Source organism: Hipposideros armiger, unplaced genomic scaffold (assembly GCF_001890085.2).
Source record: "Hipposideros armiger isolate ML-2016 unplaced genomic scaffold, ASM189008v1 scaffold_81, whole genome shotgun sequence".
Classification (NCBI taxonomy): domain Eukaryota; kingdom Metazoa; phylum Chordata; class Mammalia; order Chiroptera; family Hipposideridae; genus Hipposideros; species Hipposideros armiger.
Genome location: NW_017731431.1, coordinates 2156427 through 2177078, shown reverse-complemented (window position 1 = coordinate 2177078; position 20652 = coordinate 2156427). Strand labels below are relative to the sequence as shown.

At 37.0% G+C, this 20652-nt stretch overlaps 1 protein-coding gene across 2 annotated transcripts in view; it reads right to left on the bottom strand.

The window, feature by feature from the left end:
• Nucleotides 1–20426, bottom strand: part of CCNC (cyclin C) — a 32838-nt gene extending 12412 nt beyond the window's left edge. The window contains exons 1-6 of one of the 2 annotated variants that reach the window (XM_019643657.1): nucleotides 20006–20426; nucleotides 12350–12456; nucleotides 11343–11427; nucleotides 11118–11187; nucleotides 8221–8272; nucleotides 1038–1093 (exon numbers count right to left, since the gene is read on the bottom strand). In XM_019643657.1, the coding sequence (XP_019499202.1) occupies nucleotides 1038–1093; nucleotides 8221–8272; nucleotides 11118–11187; nucleotides 11343–11427; nucleotides 12350–12456; nucleotides 20006–20037 (402 nt within the window). In that variant the 5' untranslated portion in view covers nucleotides 20038–20426. The remainder of the gene's footprint in view (nucleotides 1–1037; nucleotides 1094–8220; nucleotides 8273–11117; nucleotides 11188–11342; nucleotides 11428–12349; nucleotides 12457–20005) is intronic. The other variant, XM_019643656.1, reaches the window with a different exon arrangement.
• Nucleotides 20427–20652: the final 226 nt, after the last annotated feature.

The window sequence follows — 20652 nt, the reverse complement described above, 5'->3', positions numbered from 1 at the left end:
TAGTCTTTTTTTTCCCTAAGCAAATCACCAAGTACTTTCTTTAATTTTAGTGGGGGTGGAAGTGGAAATCTGAGCATTCTTATTATTTATATTTGTTTAAAATATCCTGTATCATAAAATATCCTGTATAAACTTCAGATTTTCCAATTCAACAAATGCAAAAATATAGTTATCTCCATTTAAATGTTGTTATATTATAAATCAGTAAAAGAAAAGAATACTAAAAATGAAACCAAAAAATACCATTTAAATAGAATGAAGAAATCTCTTGCCACGTGAAAAGAGGACATGCCTATTAAAATATCAACAGAGGGCCAGCCGAGTGGCTCAGTTGGTTAAGAGCTCACTCAAGAGTTTGAGCTCTGAGCAACAGCGGTTTGGGTCCAGCCCGAGCTGAGCAGCCGCTGAGCGCCAACAGGTGGCAGGGAGGCTCAGCTAAAAAAAAAAAAAAAAAATCAACAGAAATTCATCTTCTAAAACAATGTAAAATTTCAAATATGGTTTTCGTACTATTCCATTATAGTAGTTAGCTCCAACTGCACATTGGTATCACCTGGGAGCTTTTAGAAAATACCAGTCCCCAGGCCTCAAGCCCGAAAATTCTTATTTTGTTGGTCTGGAGAGGCCCTGCCATCAGTATTATTAGGTTCCCAAAGTGATTTGGGCACCCAAGTTTTTTTGTTTGTTTGTTTTTTAAGCTGAGCCATCCTGCCACCCATCCTGCCACCTGTTGCCAGCTCAGCAGCTGCTCAGCTCGGGCCGGGAATCTAACCGCTGTTGCTCAGAGCTCAAACTCTTGAGCGACCTCTTAACCAACTGAGCCACTCGGCCGACCCAAACGCCCAAGTTTTATAATCAATGCTATGAAGTATCTTTAAAAATGATAGAACCAATTTAGCTTTATTTAGAATTAAAGTTTATATTCATATAGTGTTTGAAACTGCCATTTCTAGGAGGCTTCAATTTATTCTAATATAAAATGGAGCTAGTTTATATGCAACTTTGACAAATAGTTTTACTTTATACAATATACTTACATGGTTCATCCTATAAGGAAATTCCTTTGGAAAGGCATATGAAAATCTAGTTTTTACTGCAGGAAACAAAAAACAACTTAAACTGAGAAAATGGGAAAGTGAATTCACCCAAAATGTCTTTAACATACTGTAGCATATTAAAGGTAGGGCTAAATCATTTCTAGAAGGGGCGCTTGGAAATGCTTGTTTGTTTTCAGGCTAGGAGAAGGAGTGAGTGGCAGGAAGCCCTAGGCCCCCACTATATTACAATCACAGAGTCTCAATTATATATTTATTATATTAAGGGTTCTGAAGCCTAAAAAATAAAGCAATTGAAAAAAAAGCACTGGCTATTATCATCCCTAAAATCTTTCCAGCTCTAGAATGGTATTGTTTTATTCTTCAATATTTTAGCTTAGAAGGAACACAAGTTGTATATGTGTTCACAAATATATATGTATATATTTGTAAATACAGATATATATAAACTGGAAAAATAATACAACCAAAAAATGTTAACAGTGGTTATCTCTGAGACTTAAAAGATTTTTACTAATGTGTACTTTCTAAACTTTTTATAATAAATACTTATCAAAAGATAAATTTTAATAAAAGCATGATTATATGTGCAAAGGTCTCTCGGGCTTTTTTCATACCACACAAAAACACATACATACAGTTACTAATCTTAGTCACTAAAAAAGTACAAATGAGAAAACTATTATCAATCCTCCATCTCCTCAAAATGGTATTAGTGTATATATATATATTTAAGTACTATTTGACATAATTGTATTCAAATCATCATGATGCAACATTTCATTTAATCAAGTGACTAATGGCAGGTTCTAGAGGATCTGTTCTGGGATCCCTTCCATTTGTACAAAGCCCAAATGACCTCATACAGATTAAAAAGAATTTCATTTATTTTCTGTACTGTAGTTTCAAAAAGTTTTATTTTGTAAAATGATTATCCTAGCAGCTATTTTAGATGCATAACATCTGCCAAGATTTGAAACCTAAACCATTTAAACTTGACATTAGGAAATATATACTTAATCCTTCCTTTCCTGTCTCCCTTAATTTGAAAACATATCTATTAAGGTTTCTGAGTTTTACAAATCCTTCTGATGTAAATAAGATGTAAAGTATACAAGTAAAACAGGAACTTATATAATGATAACCAATCAACAAGGTAAAATGATCTTTGTAAATAAAACAAATCTACACCCCTAACCCCTGGACCTTGACACCTAACTTACTGAGATTAGATTTAACTGATGCTGTCAACTTCTTTCTTACTCCACGATAAAAGCTGCTCTGAATACTGATCTTCTATCTTCTAATCCTTTTCTTCTAACATGGAGGAAAATGCATTGTCCTCTCTTTTGCTCTCCCTACCACTTGTGCATTTGCTTTCATCTACTCAACTGATAGTTCCTAATTTTTTTTGCACCATTAGCCATTCCTCCTCCAATAAGTCTATCTCATCACTTATCAACATGCTCAAATTTCCTTTAAAAACAAAAAACCTGTACCAAGTTATATTCCTCTGCTTTTTTTAGGAACAGTTTTAAATTTACAGAAAAACTGAGAACAGAGAGTGCCCATATACTCCCTATTATGGATTGAATGTTTGTGTCCTCCAATTTGTATATTGAAGCCCTAAACCCCATGTGATGTTATTTGGAGATGGGGCCTCTGGGAGTTAATTAAGTTTTGATGAGGTCATGAGGGTGGGGCCCCCACAATGGGATTCTTCTTACAAGATTAAGAGAGACCAGAGATGCCTCTTTTTTCTGCCATGTGAGAACACTATGAGAAGGAAGCCAGGAAACAAAATCATGGCTGAAAAAAGGAACTGATCAAGGTAGGCACTTTGATCTTGAACTTCTCAGCCTCCAGAACTGTGAGAAATAAATGTCTGTTGGTTAAGCCACCTAGCCTATATTTTGTTATATAGCAGCTCAAGCAGACTAAGACACCCGTCACTCAGTTTTCCCAGTTACTAACATCTTACATGAGTACTATACATTTGTTATCATTAATGAACCAATATTATTAACTAAAGTCCATAATTTACTCAAGTCTTCTTAGTTTTTACCTGTTATCATTTCTCTATTACAGGCTCCCATCCAGGGTATATTACATTTACATGTTATATCTCCTTAGATTCTGCTTGGTTTGTGACAGATTTTCAAAATTTTCTTGTTTTTAAGAACTATGACAGTTTTAAATACTGATTAAGTATTTTGTAGGTTGATCCTTTACTGGAATCTCTTATGTTTATCTAATGATTAAACCACAGTGCCACTTCATCATATCACCTCAAAGGTACATACTATTGATGTGATTTTTCACTGTTGATATTGACTTTGATCATCTGGTTGAGGTAGTGTTTGTCAGGTTTCTCCACTGTAAAGGTATCTCCCCCGCCTACTTTTCATAATGTATACATTAGAAGGAAGTCACTATGCACAGCTAACACCTATGGAGTGGAAATTTATGCTTCCCATGTTTAAAGGTAGACTTAGCTACATAAGCTATCTGAAATTCTTCCACATGGAAGACTTGTCTCTTCTCCATTTATTTATTTATTTATTCAGTCATTTATTTGTATCAGTATGGATGCATGGATATTTATTTTCTACTTTGGGTTATAATCCACTACTACTTTATTTTGTTGCTAAAATTCTTCCAGCTTTGGTCATTGTTGGAAATTTGGTCATTTCAGTTGGCTCCCGTGTCTCTTTGACATATCCCCATTAATGTAGGCTTTTGGTCTTGGTTTTGAATAGTTGCTTACTATTGGCACTATAAGATGCTCCAGGTCCATCTTGTATTTTTCCTGCCCTAGTCTTAGAATCATCCATTTCTCCAAGAAGCCTTAGTTCCTTTTATTGGAGAATGGTATTAAAAACAAACATCGGGGTACTAGGTGAGCTCATTGCTACTAGGGTATCAGTGCTTTTAGACTCTCTTAACTGACAAAGAGCGCACTCACGCGCATGCATGCGCACACACACACCCATGTATCTATATACATTTATGTGTAACTATCTAACATGAGTTCGTAATGATATCTCTAACCCTAATTGATTACCACATTGATGACTCTGGTCTCCTCTACTTGCTTATCTGTGAATTCCCAATCCAGCAGTGAGAAACCTGGCTCTTAACATCTGCTATATTCATTTAGTGGAATTGTTCAACTCCACCATACATGTATGGCAGTATCAGAATTGTTAACTTGTACCCTCATGGGTGTCAAACTTGTTACCTGGAGTACAGTGCTTATGTGCATTTCCTTTTGCCTTTAGTCTTACAGACTATATTCATTTCCAAAGTTAACTAGGTCAGCACCTCCCCCCACCCAACCCCCTTCACTGATGCTGTTTCATATATTTGTACTATAGTTATTTTCCTTTTCTCAGCACCTACTCACTTCTTAATTCTTTGCAAACTGGCTTCTACCCCACCTGATAGGGTCTAATGACATCATGTTGTCTCTTGAAGGCACAAACCCAAAGGTCAGGTTTTTTTCTTTGATACACATTTTCTATGCAGCACAAGACACTACGTAACTCTCTTTCTTAAAATTTATCAAATTCCAAATTTCTATCACTGGCTTCACATTTCTAAGAGGATATTGTACTGATACATTTACACCTAGAATGTCTAAGATTAAATTTAATTCTTTTCAGAACCCACTTACTCTCCTCTCCTGGTACCACATTCACCTCCCCAATGTCCAGGCATGAAACCTTAAATATTGTTTTTGACTCTTCTTAAATCCTTTCTTTTCAGAAGTCCTGCTGGCTCTATCACTCAAGTCTAGCTTGCTTTTTCTCCTGCTGGCTGCCAAAACATTATTTTAAGACTTTATTAGTGCTTGCCTGAATTACTTCAATAACATTTTAAACTTGTTAGCTTTTATTTCTCACAGCACCCTGTGGTGATAGCACTCACTAGTTTGCAGTTTATATGTATTTCAGAAGGTGGTGTTTTGTTTTTTTGGGGGGTTGGTTTAAATTATGGTAAAATACACACTAAATAAAATTTCCCATCTTTAACTGTTTCTAAGTATACAGTTTAATAGTATTAAGTACATTCACATTGTTGTGCAACCATCACCACAGTCCATCTCCAGAACTCTTCATCTTACAACACTGAAACTCTATTCTCATTAAACAGTTACTCCCCATTCTCTTCCCCGCTCCATCCCCTGGCAGCCACCATTCTACTTTCTCTCTCTATTGATTTGATTAGTCTAGGTATCTCATAAAAAGTGGACAGTATTGGGCCGGCCGAGTGGCGCGATGGTTAAGAACTGGTTTGGGACCCCAGAGGGCCCCGGTTCGGATCCCACATATGAGGGCCAGTGACACTGCCCTCCACAGCTAAGATACTGAACAACAGCTCAACCTGGAGCTGGGCTGCCGTGAGTTGCCAGCCACGGGGTAGGCTGCAGCCCCTGCTGCAGTGGGTTGCCATGGGCTACCGTATGTAGCCAGCAGCCAGCGTGAGCGGCCAGCAGCCGCAGTGAGTGGCCGTCCAGAAGCCTGCGCCTGATCTGCCTCACCCGGGAAGAGCGCAATGATGGTGCCAACTTGGGCCAGTGAAGCGACATCCTCCACAACTAGACTGAAGAACAAAACAACAGCAACTTGTCTGTTCCCCTTCCCCCAATTCCCCAGCGCTGTTCCCATCCCCCAACTCCCCAGTAAAAATCTTTAAAAAAGAAGAAGTGGACAGTATTTATCTTTTTGTGTCTGGCTTATTTCACTTATCATAATGTCCCCAAGGTTCAGCCATGTTGTAGCATGTGAAAAACTTCAAAATGTGCCTGTCTGCTTTGATTCACACTCCCCCAATTCATCTTACATAATTCAGCCAGAGTCACCTTCCTAATACACAATTCTGGCATCACACTCATGTTGAAAAATGAAGCTTTCAAAGGTTACCATCACTGTCAACAGAGCAAAATGCAGATTCCTCACCGAAGGCCTTCTATTATCTGGCCTTGGCAAGGTAGGACTTTCTCCACTATTTCCTTACTCACCATTCACTGAATGTAAATCATTAGCTTTCCTTATTTTTGACCAACCAGTTCAGTGTTTCTAAACTGTCTTTCCCCTACATTTCCCTAGGTTCAAATTCTATCTTTCTTCACCAAATTCTATTTAAGCCTTTCTAGATTCATGTAACAAATGATCTTTTTCCACTCAAAACATTCACTGCATTCTCTGTAACTCTATTATGCCACTTATTTTCTTCTGTATTAACATTTTTATATGTATGTTTTATTTTCTTGTCCTTAAATTCCTTGTTTTTAATTTTAATACTACTACATGCAGTACAGTATTTTTCAGTGATAATGAAGCTGTTGTTGTTAATGATGATAGTAGCCACTAAAGTTTCTTGAGTATTATGGACTGAATTGTGTCCATCCACAAATCCATATGTTGAAGCCCAATCCCCTATGTTACTGTACTTGGATGAGGCTTTTAAAAAGGTAATTAAAGTTAAAGGAGGTCATAAGGGTGAGGCCCTAACTCTACAGGACTGGTGTCCTTTTAAGAGAAGAGGCCCTAGGGGTGCACACACACAAAAGATCATGTGAAGACACAGCAGGAAGGTGGCCATCTGCAAGCCAGGAAGAGGCTTCAGGAGAAACTAATTTGTTGATGCCTTGATCTTGGACTTCTAGCTTCCAAAACTGTGAGAAAATAAATTTCTGTTGTTTAAACAACTCAGTCTTTGACATTTTGTTAGGGCAGCCCTAGGAAACTAATCCACTGAGCAAGGCACTGTTCTAATAACTTTATCAATATTTACTCATTTGATCCTCTCAACAACCCTATGACACAGATATTATTAATATACTCATCTTGCAGATAAGGAACTGGGACACAGAGAGGTTGTATTTTGCTTAATCTGTCACATAGACAGCACTGGAGCTGAAATCTGAAACCTAAGCTGTCTGGCTGGACCTATCCAATACACTATAAAATTTATGAAATAAAGAAAATGGTCTCCTTTAAAAGTTTCCGACTCATTGGTAAGCAAACACGAATATACCTTTAAGTCTTTGTATGAGAAATAAACAAACCTTGGTAACAGATATTTTATATTTGAAAAAATATATACCTTCTAAAAATGTGGAAAACTGGGACTAATGTCAGAGAACAATAAAGCACCTATAATCTAGTACTTAGAGAGAAGCACCGTTAACATTCTGGTAGATTTCCTTCCGGGTGTTTCCAATTTCTTAATAATTTGATTTTCCAGAGAGCAATTCAGTACTTCATCAATGTAATATATTTGGTCTATTAAATTCTGTGGCAAAACTACTACTCTTCTCTCCTTAAAAAAATAAAATATGGTAAAGAAAAGATTGAACTAGATTATTATGCTCTTCTCAGAAAAGGGAATGACCCAAAAATATAAAATTAATCTATAAAAAAAAATCTGAATTATCTTTTGTTAGGTGATGTCTTTTTACAAAACCTATGAAGATAGAGCACAGTGTGTTAATCCTTGTATACAATACTATACAATTTTTGTTTTACAATGTTATTTTCTTTACTGTCATAACTCACAGGCAGCTAAACCGCATCTTCTTAGATAAGAGCTAAGGCCAAAAGGTAAAACAGCTTGCTCAAGGTTATTCAGCTGCTGCTTAGTGACAGAACGGGGGCTTAGAATTAGCTCTAATGACTGCAGACTCAGCAGTTTTTTCTGCCCCATGTTTTTCAGTATGGAGGGAAAATACATAATTATCATCAAAAACATACATTACAGTTGCAAAAGAAATAGTTTACTCCACCCACAAGAATGACACAATGGCTAGTCATTAGGAAGCAATAAAATACAATAAAATTGGGAAATACAGTTTTTCTTTAACCCTTATTTTAAAAAGAAGAGACACTGAGTCGATGTTTTTGGATCAATACTTACTATCCATTTTTTAACTTTAAAAGTAATGTCTAAGAGTCAATACTGTAAGTGGTTCTTAAAATTTTGTATTTAAACTTTATTTTTAGCTAACTACACTAGCCATAAAGGTGACCTCAGGAGATTTAATAAACCCAACTAACCTCTCACAGGTCTCATAAAATGAAAAAAAAAAAAAAAAAGCCATGTCCTATAGAACTTTCTTTAGAATTACATCCTTAAAGCAGGATATACTTTTTGCACTTACATACAGAAGTAGCAGCAGAAATCAATCTTGTATTTGAGACTACTCCAAATTCCTAGAGAAAGAAAAGTAGATGCAATCAGGTACATAGAAACCCAATGAACCTAAGGGTATCTGAGGTCTATTCAAAACAGAGTATATCCTGTGTTTCCCCCATGTTTATATAATCTGTTCATCTTCTACCTACTTGGAGATTTTAAGTATGATATACTTAAATCTCTAAAAATATTACCTTTCCTTAAAATTGTTACAATTTAAGACCAGCATTTAAATAATTTTATAATTTAACATCACTGAAAGATATCAAATTAGAATTCAAACTCTAAAGTGACAGTGACAGTTTTCTGCACTCAATTTCCAAGGAGATTGTTTAGATTCTACACTTAATTGCAAGAATAATAAATATGCTTCTTATTCAATTGGACCTGGACTAACAAATATTTCATGCCATTTAATAATAAAACATTTGAATCTCTGAAGATAAACTTTAATATCACCAAAAGATCTCAAAAGACCACACCAACAATTATTTTTTTTGGAACAGAAAGACAAGAATGATATAGAATGAGACTTCTAATGTCAGTTCCCATTTCCTCTTTGAACTTTTTATGCCACCATTGTAAAAATAACTATGAGGTGATCCACCTTACATATATTGTCTCACTTAATTTGACTAACCTAGTTAAGATTACTAAAGCCTTCACTTCATTTTAAAACAGAAAAATCAAGAATTGGTTCCTTATTCTACAATAGAAACAAAACTAAATCTAGCCTATTCAAATACGTTCAACCAACATCCTTATTGGGAAAGAGGGGTGGCAGGGGCACGATGTGCGTATATATATCCATTGTATATTCACATTTAAACCTCATACCATAATAACTGAAACTAAAAAGTAAACACCTGAACATCTCCATAAGTGCCACTTTCATACAATTCCCACACAACTGGACAACACACAGAAAAGTTTGGTCATAGTTAAAGATAAAAAAAATAATGGTATAGGGCCGGCCGTGGAGCGTTGGTTAAGAGCTGGCTTGGGATGCCAGCTCTCAGCAGCAGGGCCCTGGTTCAGATCCCACATGAGGGCCAGTGACGCTACGCCCTCCACAGCTAAGATGGTGAACAACATAACAGCTCAACCTGGAGCTGGGCTGCCATAATTCCCCGGCGATGGCGTAGGCTGCAGTGGGGCTGCAGTGGGCTGCCGTAAAGCTACCATGAGTGGCTGGTAGCTGGCATGAGCGGTTGGCAGGCGGCGTGAGTGGCCAAGAGCTGCCGTGAGTGGCCATCCAGTGGCCTGCAAGCGCCTGCCTCACCCGGGAAGAGCGCAATGATAATACCAACATGGGCCAGTGAAGCAACATCCTCCACAACTAGACTGAAGAACAGAAGGACAGCAACTTGTCTGTTCCCCTTCCTTGATTCCCCAACACTGTTCCTCTCCCCCAACTCCCCAATAAAATCTTTAAAAAATAAAAAAATAAAAATAATGGTATAACCAAATATGAAAAGATACATTTTTTTGTAGGAATACTTTTTTATCCAAAATTCTTAAAGTGAACATTTTCACTCAGTAAACCATAAAACAGGATTCTACTCAGTAAATCATATAACAAAAGATATTAAGAAACAAAACAAATTAAAACCCCCAACCTAATTATTAGAAAAAAGTAGAAGATTATAAAAATTTTGTCTAGGTTCCCATACTGGTTGTGCTTCAGATACATAAAATTACATGGTAGTATTTGGAAAAACCAGCCTATAATACAGGCCATTTATAAATATTTCCTTTTCCATCAAAGAACTTAATAACAACAAAGCTGGTTCTGCCTCCTTAAACTATCACTTAAAATTAGAAGACCTTAAACCTCTGGAAAGCTTGTCTCAACATAATTTCTAATACAGTCAACTCTCATTATTTTAGATAATAGGTAGGAAAAGATGTCATGAATAAACCTAGATAATGGTTAAAACAAAATTCAAAATGAGTACATAAAGGAATGTAAACTTACTAGGTTAAAATTAGATTTAACATTCAAGAATACAATTACTATTCAAAGACATAATCAAAATATAAAAACATAATAAAAAGGTTTCAAAATGCTAAAGAGTGCCATGGATTATTATGAAAACCAGTCAACATCTGCTGCTATTTTCTGGATTTTACTTGAGCTCTCTCAAAAATACTGAAAAGGTAAATAAGGTGAGCAGAGATTTGGTTTCAGCTGCAAGTTCCCATCTCTCTTCTCTTTCTCTCACCTAATTTCTCTACCTTCACTGCCGAAATGATTCCTTAACACAATCTACATAGCTAGAAGTGCCCCCAATCCTTGCCTTCCCTCTGGCTTAGAAGGCAGCTAATCATCAGGAGGCAAGGAGGAAAGACAGCAGATATAGGAAGCATGTGGGAGAGAAGGAGGGACATTTTCAGGTTACAGTAAGAAGCTGTGGCACTTATGGAACTACTACTTGGTGCCAAACAATAAATGTCTGAGAGGTAGTAAAGCAAAGCAGTTAAGAGCATGGGATTAGAAGGTAGGCTTCCAGGGTTCAAATACTGGCTCTGCTGCTTTCCAGATCTATGATCTTAAGCAAGTTTCTTAACCTCTCCGTGGCTCAGTTTCCTCATTTATAATAGGAGGACATAATTACTATATATCTCAGTTTGTTATGAGAATTAAGTTGGTTATAGTTGTAAAAGGACTTAAAATAACACTTGATACACAGTAAGTGGTAGACAAGCATTTGTTAAATGAATATGTAAAGATGTGTTTATTTCTTTGGTTTTGTACAAATTTCAATATTTTGTATAAATCACCATGTGTTATTATTTTTACACAGGTAATGTGAAAATTGGGACAGATTCTTTGATGAAAAACAGAAAATTATTTCATACCTCTACTTTGGATGCCAAAAACACACATGTAGGAGCCATTAATACAGGATCTATACTTTTCAGAGAATACCTAAAAAACGATAAAAGAAAGTTAAATATAGAAAACACATTGGAAAAAAAATCAAGCTAACTATGGCAAACACATAATTCATTTATACTAAGGTTCATCAAAATTAGATAAGAGTTTCAAATAAGCATAACATATTCCCAAAATAAAATTCTTACCTGGCATAGAATCTCTTGAAATAGACCGTAGCAGTGGCAATAACTTGTTGTCTTAATTTAAGATGTTCACCTAATGCTTGGATAACTAAAAAAAAAATAAAATTTTAAATGTATCGTCTGGTAGCATTATATTACCATTGAACAATAAGTTCCATGTGATTAAATCATAACTACATTCATTTTTAACAGAGAAAAACCTGCACACGCTATAACGCTCCACTTGACTCACAGTACTAAAATTTGCAAATTGGATGAAGTATATAAGTATGCACAAACAACAACAAAAAATAAAATTGCCCCACAGCAAATAATATTCTTGTATTAAGGAGGTTGAATGATAGGTATTTCTCCTCCATAGTCTAAGTTTTTTCAATGCCTTTCATATTATCTTTAGAATATAAAAAGAAAATACTAACACCTATTAAACTCATTATAACTACAGATTTATAAAGTTTATTTAAAAATCCAAAATGAATTCTCAAAACGAGAGGTAGGTTTGCAGAATAGTAAACTGAAGGTTAGAAAGATCATGTGACAAAGCCACCATGTGCCAGAGCAAGGATCTTGTGCCTCTAAATCCCCTTCCCTCCAAAGCAAATTTGTAAGATAGGAATGTCTACTATAGGATGTCAATCCAAAGAATCCTTTATCCTCAAAGCACTCTGCTTTAGCCAATCTTAAATTGGGTTTATACACTATATAATTTTATTAACCAATGTCACTCCAATAAATTTAATAAAAAACTAAATTAAAATGCATGATAAAAGTTTAGGGAGATTAATGAACACTTTGTAGCTGCCTTGAGTGTCTCTGACATGTAAGATTCAAACAACTTTATTTAGAACATTTAACAAAAAAGATAACTGAATATGAGTTGTAAAAAGAATATATGTATAAATAAAACGTTAAGTAGGGAATAAAACAGCTCATCACAAATTACTATACAAAAACATTTTAATTTATAGATAATCAACTATACCATTTCAAACAATTCAAAAGATGTTTACCATTTGTAAAAAATATTTGTAATTTCCAATATTCTTCTTCTGAGAGAAACTTTAAGTCCTTTTGGCGTTCCTTCAACAGATCTTGTTTATCCAAAATCCATTGCAAACTAGAAGAAGCAAAGATGTGAAGACATGCTATAGAAAATCAACAAAGTCACAGAAAACATTCTAAGATTAAACAGGTTATTAACCTTCTGAGAAATACAAAGCACAAGTAACCTTGAAGGGACAGTACTTTTCCCACATTTCTTGAAACTCCAACACCAAGAATTATCACACTAATAAATGTAAATATGCCCTGAAAAACCCCCATTCTAATCTTTTCTCTCTGCCTTCTCAGTCTCTCTCTCTCCTCTATCATTAGCTTATACCATATTTCACTGATTCTAAGACTTTGAAAACAAGATGCGTCTTACAATCAGTGGTGTCTTAGCCTTTTCAATTGGCAGTACATTTATTCTTTCTTAGTGATACATAATATAATGGTGAAATTATTTGGTACCAATTGATGGTGCCTGAGGATTTGATGAAGTATAGCTTTTCTCAGTTGTTCATGAGTAACTAGAGTATTTAATTGCCCTACCTCACAATTATAATCATGTTAAAAGCTGCTTCAGAATTTATTACACTGATAGCCTCCTCCTCCTGCCTAATCAAGTCTACTTTTTTTTAAAGATTTTATTGTGGAATTGGGGGAGGGAAACAGCGTTGGGGAAGGGGAGCAGACAAGTTGCTGTCCTTTTGTTCTTCATTCTAGTTGTAGAGGATGTCACTTCATGGACCCATGTTGGTATTATGATCATTGCACTCTTCCCGGCTGAGGCAGTTGGTCGCCGGCCATTAGACGGTTGCTCATGGCAGCTCTCGCTGGCTACTGGCCGCCAGCTACTCACGCTACCGGCCACTCATGGTAGCTCACGGCAGTCCACTGCAGCCTATGCTGTTGCCGGCCACTCACAGCAGCCCAGCTCCAGGTCAAGCTATTGTTCACCATCTTAGCTGTAGAGGGCGCAGCGTCACTGGTCCATGCGGAAACCAAACCTGTGGCCCTGATGATCAGAGCTCATGCTCCCAAGCCAACTCTCTTTTTTTGTTTTGTTTTGTTTTGTTTACTAGGAGCTTACAGTTTAATCAGGAAAGCAAGATATGTACTTAAAAGAAGATGTAGACAAATAGATGTATACAAAAAGTCCATACCAGATAAGGTAACACATAATGACCTATTTAAACTGAGGGTCAGCAAAATGTACATATCCAAGAAACCCAAGCCAACTCTTAATCAATGAGCCATTTGACCGGCCCTTCAGGATCCTTTTAAAGTGCTGCACAGCTTTATGGGTGGATCATCATTATTAGTTAATCCCTACTGATAAGCATGTAGATTATTTTTTCACTATTACAAGTAATACTATAATGAATATCTTTGTAATTCATTCTTATATATTTGATTAGTAATACATTTGGAATGATTTCCTAGAAGTAGAAGTGATGGGTCAGTTTTGCTGGTAACTTTGACATAAATTTTTCCATAAGTTAAGTTCCATAAAAGTCACACCGGTTAGCTCAGGTGGTTATAGCGCAAGCTCATAACACCAAGGTTGCTGGTTCGATTCCCACATGAGCCAAGGAGCTGCGCCCTCCACAACTAGATTGAAACAACTACTTGACTTGGAGCTGATGGGTCCTGGAAAAACACCCTGATCCCCAATAAAATTTCTTAAAAAAAATCAGAAACCACAAAGGAAATAAGGCTAAATGTTACATAAAAGTAAACATTTCTGTAAAGCAACAACAATAAAAAAAAGTTACACCAATTTCCATTCCTACTAGCAGTACTTAGTAGGAACAGAGTGTCTTAAAATATTTAACCCTATGAGTTACTGCCAATATTTTAAATACTTTACAAGTTAAAGGCAAATTTGTATCTTACTATTTTGTTTTTTGTTTTTGTTTTTTTTAGCTGAGCCACCCTGCCACCTGTTGGCAGCTCAGTGGCAGCTCAGCTTGGGCCAGGAATCGAACCGGCAACCCTACTGCTCAGAGCTCGCACTCTTGAGCTCTTAACCAACTGAGCCACTCAGCCGGCCCTATTTTGGTTTTCCTTTAAGTGTACATCTGAGATTAAACGTTTTTCCATGTCTTTACTGGCCAAATATAGTTATTTTGTACATTATAATTCTAACATGTCCATTTTTCTAATGAAATGGTTATCTTTTTTATGATTAAGATTCTTCTGGATGGAACTAGAGGTTGTTATGCTAAGTGAAATAAGTCAGACTGAGAAATACAAATACTGTATGATCTCATTTATATGTGGAATATAAAGAACAGAATAAACAAACTAAAGACTCATAGATACAGAGAACAAACTGATGGTTGCTAGATGGGAGGGAGGTTGGGGGGATAAGTGAGAAAGGTGAAGGGATTATGAAGTACAAATTGGTAGTTACAAAATAGTCACAGGGATGTGAAATATAGTATGGGAAATATAGTCAATAATATTGTAAAAATTATATATAGTGTCAAAACTATGTATATTGTTAGATGGGTACTAGGCTTATTTGGGGGGATTCACTTCACAAATTATAATGTCTAACTACTATGCTGTACACCTGAAACTAATATAAAATAACACTGAATGTCAACCATAATTTAAAAATAGTCACGGGAGGTAAAGTACAGCATAGGGAATACAGTCAATGGCATGGTAATAGCTATGTACAGTGTCAGATGCGTAGTAGACTTCTTGGGGTTATCACTTTGTGAGGTTTGTAAATGTCTATTCACCATGTTGTTTCATACAACTGAAATTAATAAAATTCTTCTGATCTAAAGTTTGTATATTATAGATAAATCATGTCTCTCAAATATGCCGCAAATATTTCCCAAGTTCATCATCTCACAATATTTATTTGTAATACAGAAATCTGAATCATATACCCAAACATACCCATATTTTACTATGATTTTACACTTATCACGCATGAGGTCTTCCCTGACACCAAATTATAAATATATATATAAATATACATACATACATATATACATATATTTTCACTCATATTTTCTAATACCTTTAAGGCTTTTTTAAAATTTGTGATCCATCTGGAATTTATTTTGGTACACCAAGTATTTCCTGATGTATAATTTTATCACTGTATTTGGATCTTCTTTATAATTTCCCATTTTAATTTGTTTTTCTTATTCCTATGCCATGGTATTTTAAAACATATAAAATTAAATAATTAAAATCTGATATATGGAAAACACTCCTTTCTTGCTACTATTCTTCACAAAATTTCTGGCTATTGTGTTATAATTTTTATTCAAAGACCTGAATGTCAAGTCCCAAAAGAGAAAATCCATTCAAAGTTTTGTTTGGGGTTTCATTAAATTTAAAAATCAATATAGAGAGAAATGATACCTTTACAATGCAAGAAATCAAACTCCACTTACTAAAATCTTTATGATCTACTATGGAATTAAATTTTTTTCTTCCTGTAGGTCTTATACATTTCTTAAGTTTACTCAAGTATTTTAGATTTTCTGTCGCTTTGTAAATTACATTTTTCTATCCTTCATTTAAAGGAAAGCTTTCTATTTTGATATTTTGTAACTGGTGAGATTATCAAACCTTTATTATTTCGAATACTTAAATTAACTGAAGTTTTAAATTTTATCTCTGCATATTGATAACTTTATCATTCTTTTTGTATCTCACTCTTATCAATTGCATTCAGTGGCATATTAAAACAATGTTAAAAAGGCACAGTAATTTTCCTAACGTTTCACCATTAAATATCTCTTGATGCTTTGATGTTTTTATCATGTTAAGAAAACATCCTAGGGCCGGCCGAGTGGCGCGATGGTTAAGAACTGGCTTGGGATGCCAGAGGGCCCCGGTTCGGATCCCACATATGAGGGCCAGTGACACTGCCCTCCACAGCTAAGATGCTGAACAACAGCTCAACCTGGAGCTGGGCTGCCGAGAGTCGCTGGCGACGGCGTAGGCTGCAGCCCCTGTGGCAGTGGGTTGCCATGGGCTACCGTGTGTAGCCAGCAGCCAGCGTGAGCGGCCAGCAGCCGCAGTGAGCAGCCGTCCAGAAGCCGGCGACTGATGTGCCTCGCCCGGGAAGAGCGCAATGATGGTGCCAACTTGGGCCAGTGAAGCAACGTCCTCCACAACTAGACTGAAGACCAAAACGACAGCAACTTGTCTGTTCCCCTTCCCCCAATTCCCCAGCGCTGTTCCCATCCCCCCAATTCCCCAATAAAAATCTTAAAAAAAAAAAGAAAGTACTTGAATATAAGTTCTCATTAAAAAAAAAAAAGAAAACATCCTATTTGTTTTAGTAAGTTTTAGTGTAGAATAGATGTTGCAGTTTATTAGATGTCTTTTTGATGCTTTCACTGTTTATTAACAGGTTTCCTAGTATTAACTATTTTTATAATAAAATCACTGTTGTTTTTGTTTTGTTTTTTAAGATTTTGTTTTGGGGAATTGAGAGAGGGGAACAGTGTTGGGGAATTGGGTCGCCAGTCGCCATCTGGCTTCCCATTGGCAACTTGTGGACTCTAAGCTCAAGGTGCTGTGTTCAATCTTAGTTGCAGGTGGGTATAGCCACCATTCCATCCGGGAGTCGAACCTGGAAGCCTTGTGGTTAAGAGCGCATGCCCTACCCACTGAGCCAACTGGACGGCAGCTCAGCTTAAGGTGCTGAGTTCAGTCTTAACTGCGGGTGGGTGTAGCCCACCACCAAACAGGGAGTCTTGTTGTTACACCAGCTGAGCCATCCTGCCACCTGTTGGCAGCTCAGTGACAGCTCAGCTCGGGCGCAGCGTCACTGGCCCATGTGGGAATCAAACCAGCGGTCCTGTTGCTCAGAGTTCACGCTTTTAAGCAAACTCTTAACCAACTGAGCCACTCGGCTGGCCAGATCACTGTCATTTTTTTATACTCTTAAGATATGCTGGGTTCCGTTTGGTAATACTTTATGATGTTTGTATCAATATTCAAAAGTAAAACTATTTTTAGTGCTATTTTTGCTAGATTTTACCAGCGTTATTGTAGCTTCATAAAGAAAACTGGAAAGCTTTCTTTCTTTCCATGTGAACTAGAACAATTTCAATATCTGGGCCTCTTGAAAGTGGGAAAAAATTTACTCATGAAATAACGTGGGCCTGGAGCATCTTTTAAGGAGTAGCTCTCTAACTTTCTTAATTTATTTTGACTTTCAAATTTATTACCCTGGAGATAACCCAAAGGTACATCTAGGTTTGTTTACTTTTCTCATTCCTAATTTTGTATTTTTGTATTATTCCTTTTCACTGGATTCACCTAGCAGTACTAGAAGTATTGTTTTGGTTTTCCCTTCCAAAGAACCAGCTGTTATATAATTTCCGACTTTTTTTTTTCTTTTAATACATTAATATCAGTGTTACTTTTACTCCTTTCTTCCTTAGGTTTATTTCACTGTTTCCTTTTTAAGTAGAATATTTTATCTCTTTTTATTCTAAATTATTCAGGATATTAATATTCTTATAAATTTGGCTTTGGCTACAATATATGGCTATACATTGATGTCATTATGTTATTTCCTTGACATTATGTAACTGTATTTCCAGTTTCCTCTTTGATACAATAAAATATCCAGAGTTAATTTTATATTTTTAATTTTTGTTACCTGTTCATTAATCCATTCAGTCTACCTAGAAAGTATTTACTGTCCTTTTAGTTTGACTGCATCATAGTCAAAGAATGTGTTGTGTTCTAATACAACTTTCTAGAAAATATTGTGATTTGCTCTGTTCCAGAATTGTCATTAATTTCATCTCAACAGTCATTTTATGTTTTGGGTTTTTTTTAAATAAATTTCACAAATATTTAAGTTTTTCCTCACGGCACACAGTATGGCATATAAACCAAGACTTATAAATACCTCAGTTCATCAAATTTAAGATGACATTGATTTTAACATTCACCATTATTTTATGTGCTACTAAGAAAAAAACGCCATGCTAATTTCGGAAATGTTAAAATGTCCATCTTAAAGTCATGAAATACAGCATACTTCACGTCAATTTTCCTTTCACCAAAATCACCTAAAACAATGGCTTTCATAATTATTTTGTTTGTTTTTCCAGAGTTGTCTTGTCTTTCATACTTGTTACCTTTTACAGAACAGGGACTCCATGCTTCTCAAGGAATTTGAGAAAGGCAAGTGTCCCCCTTCCACCAGGACTATTTGAATTGGGAGGCAAGGCAGTTTCAAAACAGCACATTTAATATTATAATAATTTTATACTTGAAACATGAAAAAACAGTTGTTTTTATAAAATAGATCCTGCCCCTTTTTTGATAAGCATTCTCATTGTGGCATAATGCTTATGGAAAGAGGAGAGGGTCTTTTTTTTTTAAGTTGAAAAACATCTAAAAATTCTGACAATCAGCAGCTAGCTAGCTACCTATCAATTCTTTCACCTTTCAAAGTTCATCAGAATACCTCTTCTCCATTGCCTAAATTTCCTGTATTTTAATTTTGCCCAAGCAAATATTCAAGAGAGTGAAACAGTGTAAAAGAAAAATACGGTCAGAAGTACAGCGTCTATAGCATTTCATCTCCACAGAATCACTCTATTGCAAGAGGAAAACTTGCTTTCTGAAAAGTTTCCAAGCCCATTGTTCCTTTTTTTCTCCTGCAAAGGGCTAAAAGAATGAACAGAAATCCATCTTTTTCACAGAATCCAATCTAAAGTACGGTTACTAATTCTCTCTTAGCATTAAAAATTATTTACACTAAGATATCATCTTTATCAGGTTGTGTTCGTCTTCCAACTGTACTTGGAAAGTCTAGTCTAAGTTCAGTCAGTCTGGGCAGCCACCTTCCTGACTGCTTAAACAAATGTATTTAGGGGAAAATATTTTTAATATTATTCTAGCTCTTCTATGGTCACTGACAGAAAAAAACTTACCCACGAAAAAGGTTAAAGAAGTCGGCAACGTCAATGGAAAATACACACTTAAAATATAAGGCACAGACTAATAAAATGGATAACTTTTGAGAGCACCTGCCCTATACCTTACCAACATAACACTCCAAGTAGGCATAAGGTAGTGGCAGGAATCGGTTAGTGAGAAGAAATAAGTCTGACTCCCAGCATTCCTCAAAATAATATTAAACCCACTCAAGACAGAAAGTGAATGACAAAAGACTGCGATGCCAATCCACTGAAGAGATCCGAGGCAAAAAGTGAACCAACCACAACTGTCCTGAAGAGCCAGCCTCACAGTCCAGAACCGTGTCGTGTCACACTTCCCATGCCTGTGCCCACTCCATCCTACTCCACCCCCTTCCAGGCCTAGCTAATGCAAAAAATCCGAAATTAAAATCCCGAACCTTCCTACCTCGGGGACTGAACCCGCCTCCCCCACCTTTCCCGCTAACAGATCTTCCCCACCTTCCAAACTCGGCCAGGGGGCGGGGAGAGAGGAGTTGCCAGAGAAAGACGCATCCCGCTTCCGGCCGCAGCCACCTCCCGGGAGACTCAGCGGCGCTCGGGACAGGGGCCGGGATCCAGGCCAAGGGGAGTCGCAGGCCCCGTCCGCACCGCCCCCCCAAGAGCCAGCCCAGGTTGGGAAGACGGAAGGTCACTTACTAATGGGAGCTCTGCCAAAAGTTCCCTGCCATGGAACACAGCTTGCCCTGATAAAAAAGCACCAGCCGGCGGAGCGGCCCGCGGAGCGACCATAGACCCAGCCCGCCCGGTAACCGCGCTCCTCGATCTGATCTGCTCGGCTCCGCTCCGCGGCGGCGACGGTGAGAGGAAGAGGATGGCACCCTATTCTTCTTGACGCCGGCCGGCAACACTCTACTGTGTAAACCGGTTCCTATGGATAAAAGTTCCGGCCCGCCCCGCTGTAGCGGAGGAAGCCGGCGGGGAGGAGACAGCCTGTGGACACCCTGCGATAGTGCATGGGAACCGGTCTCTCGCGAGAGTTTCGCGCCAGTTCAGGGATGGATCCCGCGTGGTTTGGTCTTCTCCGGGCCGTGCCAGTTCACTGAGTGGGCAGGCATTTGGGATGCAACCCAGTTCAGGTTTTGTTATTCCATCGTATACGCCTCCAAAGCAGCGCGGTGGCATTGTATTAAAGGTTTAATGACTTCAGTTCTTTCTCCTGTGATTGGAAAGAGAAAGATTATTTTGGCCTCAAGGCACTACCAAAACCTACTGGCACCAAGTCGAATGCATTCTTAATGGAGTTCTTTTGGAGTCAAGCAGAAACATTTAGAGTAACTGTTTTC